General features: G+C 40.8%; 2 protein-coding genes across 2 annotated transcripts; both read right to left on the bottom strand.

The window, feature by feature from the left end:
* Positions 1-4,156: 4,156 nt before the first annotated feature.
* LOC122050567 (MOB kinase activator-like 1A) lies at positions 4,157-5,631 on the bottom strand. Its single transcript, XM_042611463.1, has 5 exons — positions 5,513-5,631; positions 5,016-5,073; positions 4,720-4,867; positions 4,452-4,615; positions 4,157-4,360 (listed from the first exon to the last, which is right to left on the bottom strand). Exons 1-5 carry the CDS (start codon positions 5,629-5,631, stop codon positions 4,292-4,294), a joined length of 558 nt encoding a protein of 185 aa, XP_042467397.1. The 3' UTR covers positions 4,157-4,291.
* Positions 5,632-13,592: 7,961 nt separating this feature from the next.
* Positions 13,593-15,163, bottom strand: LOC122053958 (F-box/kelch-repeat protein At1g23390-like). Its single transcript, XM_042615847.1, has one exon. It carries the CDS (start codon positions 15,047-15,049, stop codon positions 13,871-13,873), a length of 1,179 nt encoding a protein of 392 aa, XP_042471781.1. The 5' UTR covers positions 15,050-15,163; the 3' UTR covers positions 13,593-13,870.
* Between the last annotated feature and the right edge of the window lie 2,782 nt (positions 15,164-17,945).

Below are 17,945 nucleotides of genomic sequence, written 5' to 3'. Positions count from 1 at the left end.
AATGAAGACGATCATAAATTTATCGAGATATGCCGAAAATACCCGATTCATCAAATCCATGAACACAGCAGGGGCATTTGTCACTCCGAAGGGCATAACTACGAACTCATAGTGTCTGTATCTTGTTCGAAAGGTTGTCTTTGGTATATCATCTTGTTTCACTTTCACTTGATGATAGCCGGACCTTAGGTCAATTTTAGAGAAGACGGTTGCTCCCTTCAATTGGTCGAATAGGTCGTCGATCCATGGAAGGGGGTATCTGTTCTTGATTGTCGCGTTGTTTAGTGCTCGATAGTCTATACACATTCCCATAGACTCATCCTTCTTCTTCACAAACAGTACTGGAGCTCCCCATGGAGAGTGACTAGGGCGAATAAGTCCCTTGTCGAGTAACTCCCGTAGCTGTTCTTGAAGTTCCTTCAACTCAGTCGGCGCCATCCGGTAAGGTGCTTTAGAGATCGGTTTAGTACCAGTAACTAATTCGATCGTAAATTCTATTTCTCTATCAGGGGCTAATCCCGATAGTTCATCGGGAAATACTTCTGGATAGTTGCATACCACCCTGACCTCTTCTAGCTTCTGGCCCCCAGTTTGCCTTGTATCAATAACGTGTGCTAGAAATCCAATACAATCCTTGTCTAACATCCTCTGTGCCTTTATAGCTGATAAGAATCTTTCAATTTCTTTCCCAGGTTCCCCAATGAATTCAAACATCGGTTCAGCTTCAGGTCGGAAGACTACTTTTCTCTTACGGCACTCGATTAAAGCACCGTACTTGCTCAGGAAATCCATGCCCAGTATAATGTCATAATCCCGCATGTCGAGTACTATCAGATTGTAGTAGAGTTCCCTGTCTGCGATTAGGATAGGTACGGCCCGCGGTATATGATCTGATGGTATAACTTCCCCGGATGGTAGAGTTGTTAAGAATGTGCCATTTAGTGTTTGGGGTGGCATGTCTAATTTCTTCATAAATGGTGCTGAGACAAACTAGTGTGTCGCCCCAATATCAAATAATACTATAGCATACTGACTGAAAATAGGCAGCTGACCTGTAACGACAGTAGAGGCGCTCGCCACATCTTCTTTAGTAAGCGAGAAAACCCTGGCGTTCGTTGTAGTTGGCGGGGCTTCCAATCTCCCTTGGCTAATCGGTGTCCCTTCAATAGCAGCTTGCATCTGATGTAATTGTGAGGGGACACTCTTATTCTGGTTATTCTGCTGGGGTGGTGCCTGAAACTGGTTAGTGCAGTCTCTGGCCAGATGTCCTTCCCCTCCGCAATTATAGCACTTTCTTGTACCCTTGTGGCATACTCCGGAATGCAGCTTTCCGCAAATAGTGCACTGAGGGTATTTCAGTTGCTTATTCACTGAGCCACCTTTAGCATTGTCCCATTGTTTCCTTTTTCTGGTAGAGGTCCCTTTCCAGCTTGTTTTGGTACCTGAGGGTCTCTGTCCTTCTGTTCAGGCCTGATTCTTATTCTCGTTCATCACTTTCTGATAATGTTCTGTGATTAGGGCACTGCTGACCAATTCCTCTGTAGTCTGCGGTCTATTAATTCCGCCGGCCACGTTCAGTGCTATCTCAGGTCGAAGCATCTTCAGCATCAGTCTGACCCTTTCTCTTTCTGTGCGAACCAACTCTGGACATAGGCATGCCAGACGATTGAAGCACTTTACTGCTTCATTCACTGATAGGTCACCTTGCCGAAACTCGGTGAACTCGTCGTAATGCCGGTTCGTCACTTGCATATGGAAGAACTCTTCGAAGAACTCTGTCTCAAAGTCCGTCCAGTTCATCAGATTAATCTGTCTCTTTGCCTTCACTCTTTCCCACCACATTCTTGCGTCTCCGGAAAAGCAGAATGATACACATTTGATCTTTTCCGATACGGGCCAGTCCAGTAATTCCACTATGCTTTCCACTGTCTTGGACCAGGCCTGGGCGTCCCATGGCTCGCAAGTACCTGAGAAGTTTTCCGACTTCAGCCTTAGCCACTGTATCAAGTAGGTCTCCTGTCGGACCACTGGGATAGGGGTTATTGGTGGTACTGGTGCAACTACTGGGATGACGGGCACTGCATTAATCTGATTTACTGGCAGGGTGGCAGGATTTTCTTGCTGACCCATCAAAGTTGTGATCAGTTGTTGTTGCTCCGTGATCTGACGCTGGAGGTCAATAACTACCTGGGTCAGATCTGGTGGAGTTGCTGTCTCGTCTGCTCGATAGTACGTCTTCTATCCATGCTTATCTTCATTAAATGGCAATGAATTATCGTTATTTCTATCCAGGCTAACACAAGATCATTATCATTCTTATTCTACCATCATGCATACCTAAACTAGAACTGTGACTTATCATCATCAAGAATAAGTAAACATGCATAATATTAAAGCATCATAGAAGAATTAAATTAAACATATAGATTCTTACTTGGAGCGGCAGGATGGAGGCTTGACATGTGTGTAGTGAAAAGGCTAAACCTGCCTCTGATACCAAACAGTAACACCCCGCCCCTTCCTTCTCAAGCTGACGGGGGTTACCTTTCTTTTCTTTCTTATCTTATCTTACTTACTTACTTGTTAATAATCTTTTCTACTTAAAACAGCGGAAGTCTCGTTTATAGTATATATATTTTTTTTTCTTTTTAAAAGTTTTCTTTTACTTTTCAAATCATCATCACTAACTACCTATCATATAAAGTCACATAGCATACTTAACATAAATTTAAGCCATAATACTAATAAGCATGATGAAATGTCAAGGAGTCATGAAGGAACGACATAAACATAATTCTTATTAGATAAAAGCAGGTCTTTCTCTTTTAGCCGAGCCACTACTACACACGTCCATCTTGCCCCTCCTCCTGCTCCCTTAGTACATCCATTCCTTGCCTTTATCTGTGGTACAAGGAAAGTAAGCTATGAGCACACAAGGCTCAGTAAGATCCTTCCTACTCACAAAAACCGTAAAGTATAACATAAAGACATAAAGCATAGCATATTCATAGATATAAAACATAAAAACAACTCATCATATCATGTATAGAAGCAGCATATCGTAACGTAATCATAAGGTATCATGGCATATTATGATAAGAACCATAAGTGCATCCTAGCATAACATAACATAATCAAGGCATATTATGACATGATCAAAAAGAGCATCCCAGCATAACATAACATAATCACAAGTGTCATGGCATATCATGGCATACACTACAACAAAAACCTTCATAGACATCGGTTTTCCACCGATGTCTATTTCATTTTCGACCGATGTCTATGAAGCCGATGTTAAAAGTCTGTCATTTTAGACATCGGGTTAAAACCGGTGTAGTGTCACTTAACGACACCGGTCTTCGAATCGGTTATTAACCGGTGTAGTATCACTTAACGACACCGTTTCATCAACGGTGTAAAACCAATGTAATATTGTATGTTAATAACACCAGTTTTGGCAGCGGTAAATGACCGATGTAATATTAGTTAATAACACCGATTTTGCAGCGGTGGAAAACCGATGTAATATGTATATTTTTTAACAGCACAAATTTGATTTTAAAACCGACAATAACAAAAAAAATACACAAATATTTACAAATTATACAAATATTCTTCATTCAATAATATCCATAAAATACACAAATATTCACAAATTATATAAATAATCTTCTTACAACAGTATCCATAAAATACCCAAACATTCTTTTTACATCAAAAGCTAGCTAATAGATATCAAAATCAAGATAGAACATTCTTTTAACAACACATCAAGGTAGAACCGCACTTCAAATGTAATCTAGCATGCATTCCGCCCAATCGAACCGCACTTCATCAATTTCAACTCTAGAGTAGTTGAGATTTGTAAACTGTAAAAACACATAAATAATATATTAGTAAAGATGTAATTTTGAAAGATGGAAATGGTAAAGATGCAACAATGTAACCTCACTCCAAGTGCCTTCTCCACTGCCAGCCCCAAGCGTCCTCATAGGATTCAAATTTTACTCTAATGATACAATTCTACCGCTTTCTGCCTCCCTCTCTCTCTCTCGAGCCCTCACCACGCTGGCAGAGGGCGGGAGGTGTGGCAGCAAAATTTCTTGATTCAGAGCCACAAGGAACAGGTGGTGGAGGTGGGTCACACAAAATCATATTAATATTTACTCATTAATTATGTGTAATAAACAATGCATCATCAACATACAAGCCACTCGAGAGAAACTTAGCAGTGAAATAAGATTGATTACCTGAAAGATCATTTAAGTGCTTTAGATTAGCAACAAACTTATAGAACGATGGACTCAATCAGCTCCTGCAGCGGGGCGATTTCCTTCTTGTCGATCAACCCAAACTCCTGCATCACAATAACACGAACATGTCGATTCTCAAATGGGTATGAAAGGTTGACGAAAGCAATGAAATTTTAAGCGGAGGTAGGCACTTACATAAGTGAAAAGAATGAAATGCTTGAAGCAGGTGTTGAGATGTGCTTCTTCCTTGAGGCTCACAATCTTCTGGAAATGAGAGTGATAAATGTGTGCGTAAACACGGAACAACCGCTTGAATATTGTCTTCACGACGTCTTTGAAGTTTGCAGGAAAAGGTGTTCCTACAAAAAAAACATCAGATAATGAAGATCAACAATTTAAGCTCCCTTAGTTGTTGTTGTATTAGAAGAATGATTAATTGAACACTTGGATCGACAGGCTCTACCGAGCTTTTGAGGGAAAATAGATTCATCGTCGAGCTGAACTTCAATCCACTCCATCAGGTACTCAACATACTTTGGCGCTGAGACTTCAATAGGTTTCTTTATTTGCACACCATCCGCCCATCTATATTCATACCTACAAGTACAAATCTGCAAATAAACATATGATACAAATACAACTCATTGCGGGATCACAGAAGTAAATTATCTGCAAAATTTGATATTTTGCTTCCCTATGATGATATTGGATGAAATATCGTGCAATTCTTCTAAGAAATATGTATGGATCATGACCCACAAAGGTAACTCTGCTAATGATGATTCCTAAGGGAGGTAAAGTATCAGCAACTTTCAATCTGGTTATGACAAAATGGAAAAATTATAACAAGTTAGATTCACTGAAACTAGTATCTTGCAATAAGGAGGCATTAATGGAATTTACTCAAGAGTATTAGAAATATACACTGAAAATTTATGAATCAAGAAATATATGCAACAAAAGTTTCAATACAAGGTAAACCTCTTGATGCTAAAGAACCATAAAAGAAGCTTTAATAAAATAATAGTTGAATTTAAGTAAAAACTCGACCAACAAACCATATCCGAACTAATTGAGACCAACTGCATACTGAATCTTTACCATTTCCAGCTTTCAAAATTGCATCTTTACCATTTCCAGCTTTCAAAATTGCATATAACTATCTGAAACAACACCCTTGAACAAGTTTAAGTAAGCATATGACTATTCCTACTGCCAGTGTGTATATATTTATGTATGAGCACTGATGAGCTTACATTGCACTAGACGTGCAATTTTGAGATACAAGATCATGCACTGTAGCCATGGATAAAGGGACTCCACTTAGCTGAGTTGTAGCTTCCACAGACATTACCACAAGCTTCTTCCATCCCATCCTTCGAGACACCTCGTTACATATGTTTACGAAAGCTCGCATATACTTCATGCCATATTGAGTGAGCGATCCACAATGCAACTCGAATGCTTGGACCTAAGGTTTTTTGTTAACACATGGTCATGTTTAATAAAATAGATTGTGAAGATGAATACGCTAGAGCACAATATTTACCACTGTTTTCAAGCAAACCCAATCATCAACCAGAGCCTGACCAGATGGCCTCACGGTTTTGAGGACTAAAGGTGCAACATCCGATCCAAAAATTAGATTGCCGATGAGTTCGATCCTTTAGATTGTGATTCTCACTGCCATAAATATAATTAGAAGGTTAGCAATGCCATCATATTGAAAAGGCTCCTATGTTTGGAGGATTTCTACCCTTAAAAACAGGAATACCATTACAAATGGAAGTTCTGGCTCCTTTTATCTTTTAAATGAGTTAGCACACCAGGCTGTGTCAAAATTAAGAACCAAGATATGACTTTTGCAGCAGTAAAATTTACATTCTGTTATTGTGACAACAGTAACCACACGCTAATTTCTTGACAAAGTTTTTCAAGAAAGACCAAGTTATGGCTTTGAGAAGAGTAAAAGGTAAAAAGCATTTAATGTCCGAAGCAAAATTTTCTTGGGGAAATTTTAAACAAATAAAGCTATGTCATTAGCAAGACTTAAAAGTGTAGCTATTCTGTAATGCACTAACATCTTGTAATTAAAACTAAGTTACTAATTAGAAAATTCAACAATTGAACTTGGATTCGATGCTCTAATCCAATTTGTTGTACTTCAGTGCCTCTTTGTTGTTTCATCTCAAAAGAAACAAAATCACTGAAGAAGGAAATACATTTAAAAAAAAAATTCCTTAGCGGAACCAAACAATCTAATGTCAGCCCATTAACATGAAAAAAAATAAATAAAATGCAATAAAATGTTTAGACCTTTTGAACTTGACAACAGATATGACTTGTTTAGGTATAAAACTCAAACCTGTCTTCCATCCATGCAACGCTATACAAGTCACCAAGGCAAGTCATATATTCCGGTGGTGGTGGTGGAGGATCCATCCCAGGACAAGAAGTTCCCTAGCTGCTTTCAACAACATTGGATGTCGTTGTCACATATACATTAAGGTCTTCTGGCATTAAACCTTCAAAGATACTGCCACTCTCACATGCTTCCACATAAATAATCTAATGATCGATATATTAACATTTGCATTCAGCTAAACAAACCAAACGTTTTATTATGGAATGAGCACTCTCTGTCGATAACATATATAGTGCATATTGAGGAACAATTAGAGAATAATAACAACAATAGAGAATAACACTGGCTGCCAAACTCATAATGTTTCAATAGCTTCCAAGTGATCAGAAGGTTACTGCAACCAATACATAGCTTGACTAAGGCCCAATTTCACCAAAAAAAACAGTAGCGCAATGGTTTTTGGACAAGCATTTTGATGCTTTTTTCAAGATTTACAAATTAGCATCTAGATTTGAAAGTCATGCTTCTCAAGGTTAATGCAAGCAAGTGTAACGCATATGAAGTAATGAAATCCAATTATCATGCTTGCGAAATAATTTGATAGGAAAATAATCTCTATAAGTAGAGAAAAGAATCCATCTAGCAGATGGATAAACTACCAGGTGATATAAGTATTAATATAGAAAAAAGGATAAAAGCACAAAAGATAAATGCCACCATGAGACGCGCAGACTTATCTTGCCAGTGAAAAATCCTATTACCGGCCAATCCAAGCCACATCGGTGCTCTGTCAGCTGACTATTCTGTATTTGGTGGCAGATCCTTGAGTATCTGAGATCCTACAAACCGTCTTCGTAATCCAGATTATGATAATCCAACGCTTTCTAAGTAGCGCCAGTTGCATCCGTTTCTAACGGAATAATGCCGCCTCAAGCATATGTGGTTCAGAACTTTCAACAAACACAACCTGTTCAAGACCAGGCTGAGGACACGGATGACCTTGTCTTCTTTCTTCAGATACTTGTACCTGTTGCATTACTTTAGAATGGCACTTATAGTTTCTCAATAACTGCATTAATTGTGGATTTAAGAGTGTTCGAACGAATATAAAAATAGGAAAAAGGATGCGTGGGCAATTTAGAAATCTGGATATGGCGTTCAGCTTCAGAGATCATGTGAAAATACTCCTTGACCTCTAGATTCCATGTAACTATAGCGGCGAAAGAAGAGGTGTGATTGGCACCCAACGACAACGTTAGTCCATCCTCCCACGGATCTTCGGGACGCTTCAGGGCGTCACATAACTGACTCGTCCTCCCACATGAAAAGATGTTTATTGGGCAAGCGACTGAATCTTCACCGGCGCTTGAGAGAGGGAGGCAACGCGAGTTGGAAGAGGTTTAGTGCCTCCATGAACTCCTTGGTGCCAGACCATGTGACAAGGTGCGGCGTTCAGCTTGCTCTTGTCGGTGAGACCCTCGAACCGGATCTTATCGAGTGCTTGCAGTCACACGATTTGCTTCAGCAACGACAACACAGGGGAAAAAACGGGAGCAGCAACATGAAAGCAGCGATGTCTCACATCCGAGGCGTTGCTAATCAGCTCGTGCAGGAAGATCTCCTTGTTGGAGTAGAAGGTGTTGATGATGAGACTCAACAACTGGTTGATCTCCGCCTGGAACGCGAAGGTCTCCGTCTCCCCATCTGCGCGTCCGCCATCACCTCGATCGAAAGAAACTGGTTTCGCGAACGGGAACCGGAATCGAATGAATCAAGTGCTTCGATGCGATCTCGTCGGCCCCTACCTTAGCCGGGAAGAGCGAAGAGAGGCAGGAGGAGGAGGAAGAGAGGATTGGACGAGGAGGCTGGAACGATTTATGCTGCGATTTTGTTTAGGACCGAAGCAGGTGGTTTTGATCCTAATCGAGAGAGGAAGGGAGAGGAAGGGGCATCGATCCAGGAAGGGGAAGAGATCCAAGTAGGGGAAGAGGGAGATGAGGCTGAGAGATGGTCGGAGGTTTAGGTTTAGATTTAGGGTGAGAGAAGGGGCGCGATATTGGTTTAAGTTTGGAGGGAATTTTGTGAAATATTGTAAATTTTGGCTGGTGGAAAAATTAAATTATTTATTTTTTTGGTTCATTAACACCGGGTTTTAAAAACCGCTGTTAAAATCGGTGTCTATTAACAAAAAAAAAGGTGCTCATAGACATCGGCTAAAAAACCGATGTCTATGAGCGAAAATCTGTGCTCATAGACACCGGTTTTTGAAAAAACCGGTGTAAAATATTCAAAGACATCGGTTTTTGCTTGAAACTGTTGTTGTTCCACCGATGTCTATGAGGGTTTTTCTTGTAGTGATAATCATAAAGTGCATCCTAGCATAACATAACATAGTCATAAGTATCATGCGAGATGACTTTCGAAAACATGCATCATGAAAAATATATGCAACATGACTTTTGAAAACTTATTACATACATACATAAACATAATCTCAACATGATTAGGGCCCCGGCTTGTACCACATACATAAATGCGCGCGTCCTATGTAGGTCCAAGGTAGCAAGTCTCGAATCATACAAGGCATACATACTAGGCCCGTTTCTTAGTCCATCGACCTAGGGGCACTTAGGAGCTCATCCCTAACGAGACCCGTTTCTTAGTTCATCAACCCCGGGGCGCTTATGGAGCTCACCCTTGGTACAAGCCATAAAAAGTAAAGTAGCATGTCATACATATCATAATTCTTATCATATCATGCATATTATATTTCTTTTCATATCATGAAGAGTGCTCTTAGTCCCAATTAATAGGGAAGCAACTCTTAGGTATAACATAAAGCATGCATAATTGGGCACACAACACATCATGAATTTGGGCACACAGCACATCATGATCGCATGCATAATTGGGCACACAGCACATCATGAATTTGGGCACATAGCACATCATAAATGCATGCATAATTGGGCACACAGCACATCATGAATTTGGGCACATAACACATCATACGGGTTATCATCATGCATAGGTCATAAGCATACATAAATGAGCATAGAAGCATAGCATATTCTTATCATATCATGAAGCATTGCATGTGAGACACATAGAATTTCATAATTGGGTCTCTAACCCAAATATCATGAAGTGGTCGAAACATGTAGTTGTTGACTAGGTTAACAAGCACCATAAAAGCATATGAACCCTAAATCATCATCATATCATATATCATAAGGAACATCATGAGCATGTTTAACATGGGTTCTAAGTTAAGCCTTTATTCTTGTCATGGTCGAAACCTATCAAGCATGTTTCTAGGTTACAAGTAGCATGAAAGCATGGGGACCCTAAATAAATATCATAACATATATCATAAGGAACATCTTGAGCATGTTTAGTTTGGGTTCCAAGCTTCCTAAGTCTTTAAACATGTCATGGCCGAAACTTATCATGCATCACATTTTGTTACAATCAACATACAAGCAGGTGAACCCTAAACTAATATCATATCATATACCATAAGGAACATCATGAGCATGGTTAGTTTAGGTTCTAGGTTTCCTAAGCTTGTAAACTTATCATGGCCGAAACCCTAGTAAGCACAATTCTAGGTTACAAGTAGCATGAAAGCATGTGAACCCTAAACTAATATCATAACATTTATCACAAGGAACATCTTGAGCATGTTTAGTTTGGGTTCTAAGCTTCCTATGTCTTTAAACATGTCACGGCCGAAAGTTATTAAGTATGCAACTAGGTTTTCAAGTGGCATAAAACCATGGGAACCCTAAACCAATTTCATAGTAATTATTACAAGGAACATCATGAGTATAATTAGGTTAGGTTCTAAGTTTCCTAGGCCCTTAAACTTGTTATGGCCGAAACTTGTAAAGCTTGGAACTAGGTTTCAAGTGTCATAAAAGCATGGGAACTCTAAATCAATTTCATAGCAATTATTACAAGGAACATCATGAGCATAATTAGGTTAGGTTCTAAGTTTCCTAGGCCCTTAAACTTGTTATGGCCGAAACTTGTAAAGCTTGGAACTAGGTTTCAAGTGTCATAAAAGCATGGGAACCCTAAATCAATTTCATAGCAATTATTACAAGGAACATCATGAGCATAATTATGTTAGGTTCTAAGTTTCCTAGGCCCTTAAACTTGTTATGGCCGAAACCTCATGAGCATGAAATACAGTTCCAATCAACATACAAGAATGATAAATATCATGTTAACTTCATATCTTGGCATAAGGAAAATCATGTCATGCTTGGTTTAGGTTTTAAGTTCTCTTAGGTCCTTAATTTTGTCTTGGCCGAGAGTTTTTAAGGAGAGAAATCTTAATTCTAAGCAACATACAAGTATGAGAATACTAAACAAATCTCTTATAAAAAAGTACATATCATAAAAATCATGGTGAGCATATTTATGACTTAATTTTTCCTAAGGGTCTTATTCTTGTTGGCCGAATTTACCATGGATCACACCTTAAGTTTTTAGAAATCTATTTTCATAAAGGAAAGCACCTATGAACTACTTGTACCACAGGTGAGGGGATACTTACATCCTTTCGCTTGTGATTTTTCTTAAGGAAAAAGGTGCCCTAGGTGCAAAGGAAGGAGAGAGCTTCTTCTTCTTGTACTTCCTTTTGTTTCTCTTGCTTGGAAGGGGTAGATCTTGAAGGCTTCTTCTTGTAATTTAGTTTTCTTGGAGAGGAAACTTAGCCTAGCTTTTGGAATAAGGAGAGGGAGGGGCTCTTGGTTTCGGTGGAGAATGAAGAAGCAGAAGGAAGGAGGAAGAAGAAGAACTAAATCTCTTGCTTTTCTTCTCCGAATCCTATTTATTCCTTTGTAAATGAAGCATGTCTTCATTCATTCCCTCAACTCCTCTTTTCCCTCATTCCTTTAATCCCACGAAAATAGAGAGAGGGAGGGAAGTAGGCAATTTATCTTTTGCTTGCTTCTTCTCTTAACCAAGAGGAAGAGAAGGTAAGCAAATTTGATTTTCTCTTGTTCTTTTACTTAACCATCTTCTCTCCTTTAACTACCAATTCCATTCTCTTTTATTCACTTATCATTCATTACTCTAGTGGTTCCATCCACTAATTTAACTCTATTACTTGTGGGAGGTTCAAGGTTCAATCCTTGACCTCACCTCTTCTTATTCTATTTTGGTTTCTATTTTTCCTTTTCTCTTATTCTTTTTATTTTTATGCTCTAAATAAAATAACACCCATATACTTATCTTATAATTTCGTGGGTGTTACATTAATGGAATAAATTGGCACACATCACGAGAAGATTTGGACGGCGTCAGCATTAGCTGATCGGCCCGCGCCCCTCCGATAGAGATAAGGAAAAGTATCCAAAATAGTCAAGTGCTCTAAAGAAAATAACACTCATATACTTATCTTATAATTTCGTGGGTGTTACATTAATGGAATAGATTGGCACACATCACGAGAAGATTTGGACGGCGTCAGCATTAGATGATCGACCCACGCCCCTCCAACAGAGATAAGGAAAATTATCCAAAATAGTCAAGTGCAGAGGCGCGAATCGCCAACCGGAGGAGAAAGATCAGTCTTATGGAGAGCGAGCGGGGGTCCCACTCATTCAATAGGCTGACCCGCCAACCACTCGCCAGACTATTTGTCCAGTCAATCAGACTTTCAGCCTCCTTCGACTAGACTTGAAGGGAAGGCATGTGATCCGGTGGTAAGAGGAGGGGACCCATCTGGCAAAAGGTCAAAATGATCAGCACTCGGCAGACGTTCGACCCGGGCGGGGGTTACCTTCTTGATCAATAGAAGGATTAGCCGACTCGATATCTCGATAGCTCGGCCTGACGCCGAGTTTCCGACGCTCATAAGACAAGGCAAGAAGGAATAGAGGCCGAGTGGCCATCCCGCTCGGCCAATAGTAGCCACGGCATTCGGTCGAACGGGCATCCGCCTGAAGGCCGTCAGCCGACGGGCCTCCACTCGGCACGGGAAAGGTACTAGCCGAGTGGTTCCTCCGCTCGACCCAGGAAAGACGCCAGCCGAGTGGTTCCTCCACTCGACCTAGTAAAAGATAGAGGGAGCAGGTGGCGAGATCTTCCTAGGAACCAGTGTCGCCGATAAGAGGCATGGCCAGCAGCTTAGTCGAACAAAGAATCGTACGGTAGAAACTTCCACTGTCGCATCAGGGATATGCTCGTACTATTGAGGTATGGTGTCAGACACGCTTTCCTGAGACACCCATTCCGGGTATGCTTCGAGGGGTGTGCACGTCTCGGGGGAGTGTACATGCGCCTCTGGGGAGCCCTATATAAGGACCCCCAAGTTTCGACGGAGGTATGTTTACATCTTTACTGTAGCTACAGTTCTCGCCTCTACTATACTTCTTTCTTTCTTGCTACCGAAAGTTTGACTTGAGCGTCGGAGGGTCATCGCCGAGGAACCCCTCCTCGGCTCGGCACTGTGTTTGCAGGTCCGCGGCGGCAAGGGATCTACGTCTCTGGAGCCTTCGACCAGTCAACAGAAATGTCACATCCCCAGCGTTCATCGACTCAACACTCGGACATGATCAAACATAATATCTAAGAGAATAAAATTGAAGCTCGTGAAAAAAACGAAATCAAACTTCAATAACTATTTTACTATTTAATTTATTGGGCATTTCTAAATGGTCAGAATTTGATCAACCAAAATATATACATGCATGTATATATATATGATATTATTAAAATGTCCATGTATATATATTTATCACAAAATATATATATATATATATATATATATATATATATATATATATATATATAAAAGATGACTTAAATATTTTATTAAATAACTTTGAACACAGATAAAATTTGAGTTGAGTTTACTTGTCTTGTTTATTTATTGTCTTAGAGTATCCACAATGACACCAGATATTTCTTCTAAATATTTATGGGGCTCGTTTTCATATCATCAATCAAATATCTCACTTATCAAATATCTCAAATCTCACAATAAAATATCCCCTCAACAAAATATTTATGAACCCCACCTAACAAATATTTTTATCTCTCAATTACAACTTGTGGGGCCCACTTTCATGCCACCACAATGAAATCACCAAGCACAAAGTTGTGCCTGATGATTTCTATTCTCCTTTCAAATATCCCCACAATGGGAGATATATGAGAGAGGGAGATATTTAGAGAAATATTTTCTCCAAATATCCCTTATAAGAGATGTCCTAATATGCTTTATTTGATTATTTTAACTTAAATACAGTCTACTCCCATTTTGGCAACATCCGAGCGCCACCTTATCAATGGGTCGCTGCTCCACGCACGCTGGCGGTTCAACCCGCTGCCACCGACAGCCGCTGCCGCCTGCGGCCTGCTGCTCGCACAGGAAGAACTCCTTCAAATAGACAGGGTTGTAGAAGTAAGCGAAATCACTCTCGCACAAGAACCCAATCGACGGCAACCCCCACCCGCCGCCGCCATCCTCGGCCAGGGCAGCCACCATCTCTCTCGGCATCTCCGCCACCACTTCCTCCGATGCCACCTCCAGCGTCTCCTCCTCCACCATCCACACCCGCACGCTCTCCGCCGCCCACCCCCACCCCATCCCACTCCCGCCCGCCGCCGCCAAAAGCAGCCGTCCGTTCGAGAACCCGATCGCCACGTGGCGAGCGGTGGGGTCGGGCACGCTCAGCGACCGCGTTGGACCCCACCGCCTCGTCTCCGTATCGAACCAGCTAGCGCCGAACGGCGGCTGCCTCTCCACGACATAGAGCCGCCGCTCCGACGCCGCGGCCGAAATCGCCGGCGACAATCTGAACGCCTCCGGCATCGCCTCGCACGGCTCCCACCAGCAGCCTCCTCCGCCCCCGTACGCGTCGCACATCTCGACGGAGCCTGCGTTGCCCTCGAGCGCGCATCCGCCGCCGGCCACCACCAGGCGGGTGCCCACGAGGGCGACGGTCGGGTCCGTACGCCAGCAACGCGGCGGCTCCAGGTCGCGCCAAGCGGTGCCGAGCGGGTCGGCCGCGAGGGCGAGCTTGGAGGAGGAGAGCGCGTAGAAGCGGGGACCGCCAGAGAGAGAGCTCGCGAGCGCGGCGACGCGCGGCGCATCGAGCCCGTGAAGGCTCGCCTCGGGCGGGATAGGAACATCCCTCCAGGCGCCGGAGATGGGGTCGTACACGTGCGCGGAGGCTCTGCGGCGGGACTGGAGGCGGAGGAGAAGGCAGGGCGGGCGTCGCCGGCAGAGGAGGGAGGAGATAGCGGCGGTCCGCCAGCCTCTGGAGACACGGGAGACGTGGAGGAGGTCGAGGGCGGAGACCCGGGAGACGACCTCCTCAAGGACATCACCGTGGATACTACTATTGCGGCCGCCACCTCCAGCCTCCGCCTCCTCCGTCTCCCGATCGCAATTCCTTGCCATTTCCATTGCTCGTACACTCCGCCGGCGAGTGAATTACGATCCGAGCTAATGGAAAAAAGTGCAGTGGATTTTAAGCAACGCAGGATTTGTTGGGACTACGATTGATAAGGAAAAGATTAAACGAATTTGGTCTTTAAATTCAGTGTGTTCCAGAAAAAGAAATTATTTACTAAAAAAACATTTTGGGATCACTTCTCTGGGCCCACTCGATTTATGCGCTGTCTGAGTTGGATTTTTGTCGGATATATGAACGTACTGAACCTGGCTGGATGCAGCGGGGTAGGATAAGAGAACTTGTGCAATTTTTTTTTTTTTTAATAAAATTGATAAATTCTAGTGTAGAATTATATTCGTTAAGTAAAATTTAAATTTATAATAAATTGAAATTTTCAATGATTTTCTAAATCTACATAAGCAAAAAAATCAAAGTTGGCAACATTTCATGTTTAAACTTTTTATTAAAAAAATTAAATTATTTTATGATGGATATGAATGGTGAGATAATGAGTTTAGACTAAAAACCTTAACCAATAATTTATATGTAATACTTTATTGGCTCATTATAGAAATAAAATGAAATAATTTGATCTATTAATAGAAACTCATAACATAAGAGACAGTCTAAAATTAATAATTTAATATACCTTAATTATTGATCACTTTTAATGAAATATAAGACAAACAACTATTAACATTGCGAAATAGTAAAACTACGATATGAGATTAGATAAGTTTGTTGAAAACAACAGGAAATTTTGAAAGTTGATGATTATGTTTTTTCTTAGGGTTGGCCACTAATTCATGAAGATTACAAACATGATGGCCAATAGAACTCATTGGTTCTATAACTAATATGAAATATAAAATTTAAATGTAAAACTTTAAAATGAATAGAACTAGGTAAATATGTGAAAATATTGATTCCTATCAGCTCAAATCACTTTGGAAATCTTAAAGATCTAGAACCAAGTATTGCCTAGGCCTTAATGCTAAATATGAATAAAGTATTGTCTAGGTCTTGAATAGAAAATTATTGATTAAGATGATAGACCAAATTAAGTGTTGATGCCTCTTTATCGCACCTATAATAAAGAATAGGGTTGAACATTTAGTCAAAACCAAACCGACCCAATCAAATTATCTGAAATCAAATAAATCGAAATTTGTTTGGGCAAATTAAGCCGATCGAATTTCCAAATAAAAATCGAAGAAATCGGACCAAAAAAATATTGGTTAATACAGAGACGAAGAGCTTAAACTAGGATTTGCGATTATTTAACGGTTGGCTTTGTTTTTGCTAAATCAAGGTATTCAAGATTTACAGTTGGTGCTTTTGCATACCATTCTTGTATGGTTATTTCCCATCGTCTAGACATAAAGATCCTTTCTCGAGTAAATTGACTTCTGGCTATCCACCAATAATACTCACCTAAGGCTTCTGGCTATCCACCTTAAGCAAAACTACAAGGCTTAGTTTGCGATCAAGTAGTCTCTTTTTCAATTGGAATTTATCTCTAGACACTAACTAAGTTTTTATTCCTTATTAGCTTGGATTTTTCACTGCTTATGGCTTAGGAGGTTCTAAAAGCTTTCTTGCTCATGTAGGTGTGCCCTTAGTATCTTGGCACCAAGACTTACCAAGTTAGGACCTACCCTTTTGCAATCCACTCGTCGTTCCTCGGTCGCTTTATCACAGTTTAATATCCAAGCCTTTAAAGAAAAATCGCTTAGCCAGTTTTAGCAAATAACTGAGGTTCCATATTTTACAAAGGTTATCAAACATGCATTCCTTAAATACCTTAGAACAAACAAGTTACTCAGCCATTAGAACTTGCTCGATACCATAAAATTGGGGTAGGCCAAAATAATATTTTCAAACCTTAGATAATGTACAAGACACTAGAAAGAAATACAGGACTAAGATCTGAAAATAAAACAGCGGACTTACAAAGTTTCTCAAAGTAAGACTTGTAGCGTGAAGCGCTTGATGTCTTGCAATGAGACTAAACATGGGGTTTTATAGAGAAGGAATCGATAAACTGGGTGCGCATTGGGCCCCATCATCATTCAATCGAATCTTATCTATTAACCCTATTATTGTAGTGCTGACTCAGAAAGCTTATCAGCATAAACACATGGACGGCTCCCCGGGGCTCAATCCATAAAGCTTTGGATTCCTGGGCTCACCATGCTCCTTTATGTCAATCATGGTGGATTTTTCCTTATGAGTTGTGCGGTACGTTGCATGTGGATGAATGCTTTGAATAATTCAACCCTTGCTTCATTGATAGCTGGTAAGGCTTTTTGCCAGTAGGTGTCTCGTCCTTGAAAGTGGCTTCTTTTGCGGAAATCTGATTCCTTGAGCTGGCAGATAAGCTCAAGCTCTCTAATGCTGCTAAGGATGTGTTTGATTGCTGTCCACTCAATGTCGGCTATATGAGAGCATTTGTCATGTTCTTCTTGGTTATAGATACTTGTCCTTTTTGTATAGCAGGCCAATTCTTCATATTGTTGAAGGAGATCATAAGGCCCGCTAGGTGTTGGGATGCCATCGAATTGGGTTTGTCCTTGATCTGTAGTAAGGCTTCCTCGATCTGGACTAGTATTAGAAGATCCTTTGCCGCAGGAGTCTATGGCCCTATCAAAGAACACACAAGTCAAGAAAGTGCGTCAGCTAATAAATTATCTTTACCGTTTACATGCTGAAATTGGACCTCAATGCCAAATCCAGTAATAAAGTCTATGAACGCCAGCCATCTAACCCTAGATGGTTTATTTTGTGCAGACTTATTGAAAAAGCTTATAATAGCTTGGCAATCCGTGCGAATAATCAGCTCTGATTTATCAAGATAGTATATCTTGAAGCTATTGAGACTATTCATCACCGCATGAATTTCATCAT

This window comes from Zingiber officinale, chromosome 3A, assembly GCF_018446385.1.
Source record: "Zingiber officinale cultivar Zhangliang chromosome 3A, Zo_v1.1, whole genome shotgun sequence".
Classification (NCBI taxonomy): domain Eukaryota; kingdom Viridiplantae; phylum Streptophyta; class Magnoliopsida; order Zingiberales; family Zingiberaceae; genus Zingiber; species Zingiber officinale.
This window is presented reverse-complemented; position numbering and strand designations above follow the sequence as displayed.